Source organism: Lagopus leucura, unplaced genomic scaffold, assembly GCF_019238085.1.
Source record: "Lagopus leucura isolate 7727_CA_CO unplaced genomic scaffold, USGS_WTPT01 Super-Scaffold_100157, whole genome shotgun sequence".
NCBI classification, from domain to species: Eukaryota; Metazoa; Chordata; class Aves; order Galliformes; family Phasianidae; genus Lagopus; species Lagopus leucura.
In genome coordinates, this window is record NW_024962334.1 from 4,787,907 (window position 1) to 4,788,430 (window position 524).

The 524-nt window shown below is 83.4% G+C and overlaps 1 protein-coding gene across 1 annotated transcript in view; it reads right to left on the reverse strand.

Annotated features, from left to right (window-relative positions):
* The window catches only part of DPY19L1 (dpy-19 like C-mannosyltransferase 1), a 47,741-nt gene extending 47,562 nt beyond the window's left edge, over positions 1–179 (reverse strand). Inside the window, 1 exon segment of the mRNA XM_042888799.1 lies at positions 3–179. Coding sequence (XP_042744733.1) covers positions 3–153 — 151 coding nt within the window. The 5' untranslated portion in view covers positions 154–179.
* Positions 180–524: the final 345 nt, after the last annotated feature.

Below are 524 nucleotides of genomic sequence, written 5' to 3' on the forward strand. Positions count from 1 at the left end.
CCGCCGACCGCCGCCCGCCCGCCGCGCGGCGCGGGCCCCGCCGGGAGAGCGCGTCGGGCCCCCGCGGCCGCTCCCGGGACCGGAGCCCGGCGACCACTGCCCGGGCTTGAGCGGCGGCGACTCTTTGTTCCCGCCTCCGGTCGGGACGACCATCTCCGCATAGTCCCCGACGGGGCCGGGAGCCGCGCCGGAGGGGAGGCGAGGGGGGGGGGTGGGCGGCGCTCCGCCGGGAGCTTCCCCCACCCCCGGGCAGGGCCTGGAGGCCGCGGGGCGGGGCCGCAGCCAGCGGGCTCTGCGCTCCGGGCCGAGGGGGGCGGCCGGGCGCTCCTCCGCCGCGCTGCTCCGCTCCCGCTCCGCCCGGCTGGCCACGTGGGGGCGGGGGCGGCGCTCGGCGGCAGGCGGTAACAGCTCTCCCCGCCCCGCGCGCACGCACGCGCCGCCCCGCAGCTCCGAGACGCTCCGTCCCTCCGCCCCTCACCGCGCCGCTCTGCCTGCGGCCGCTGGAGCCCCCGGGCGGATCGCTG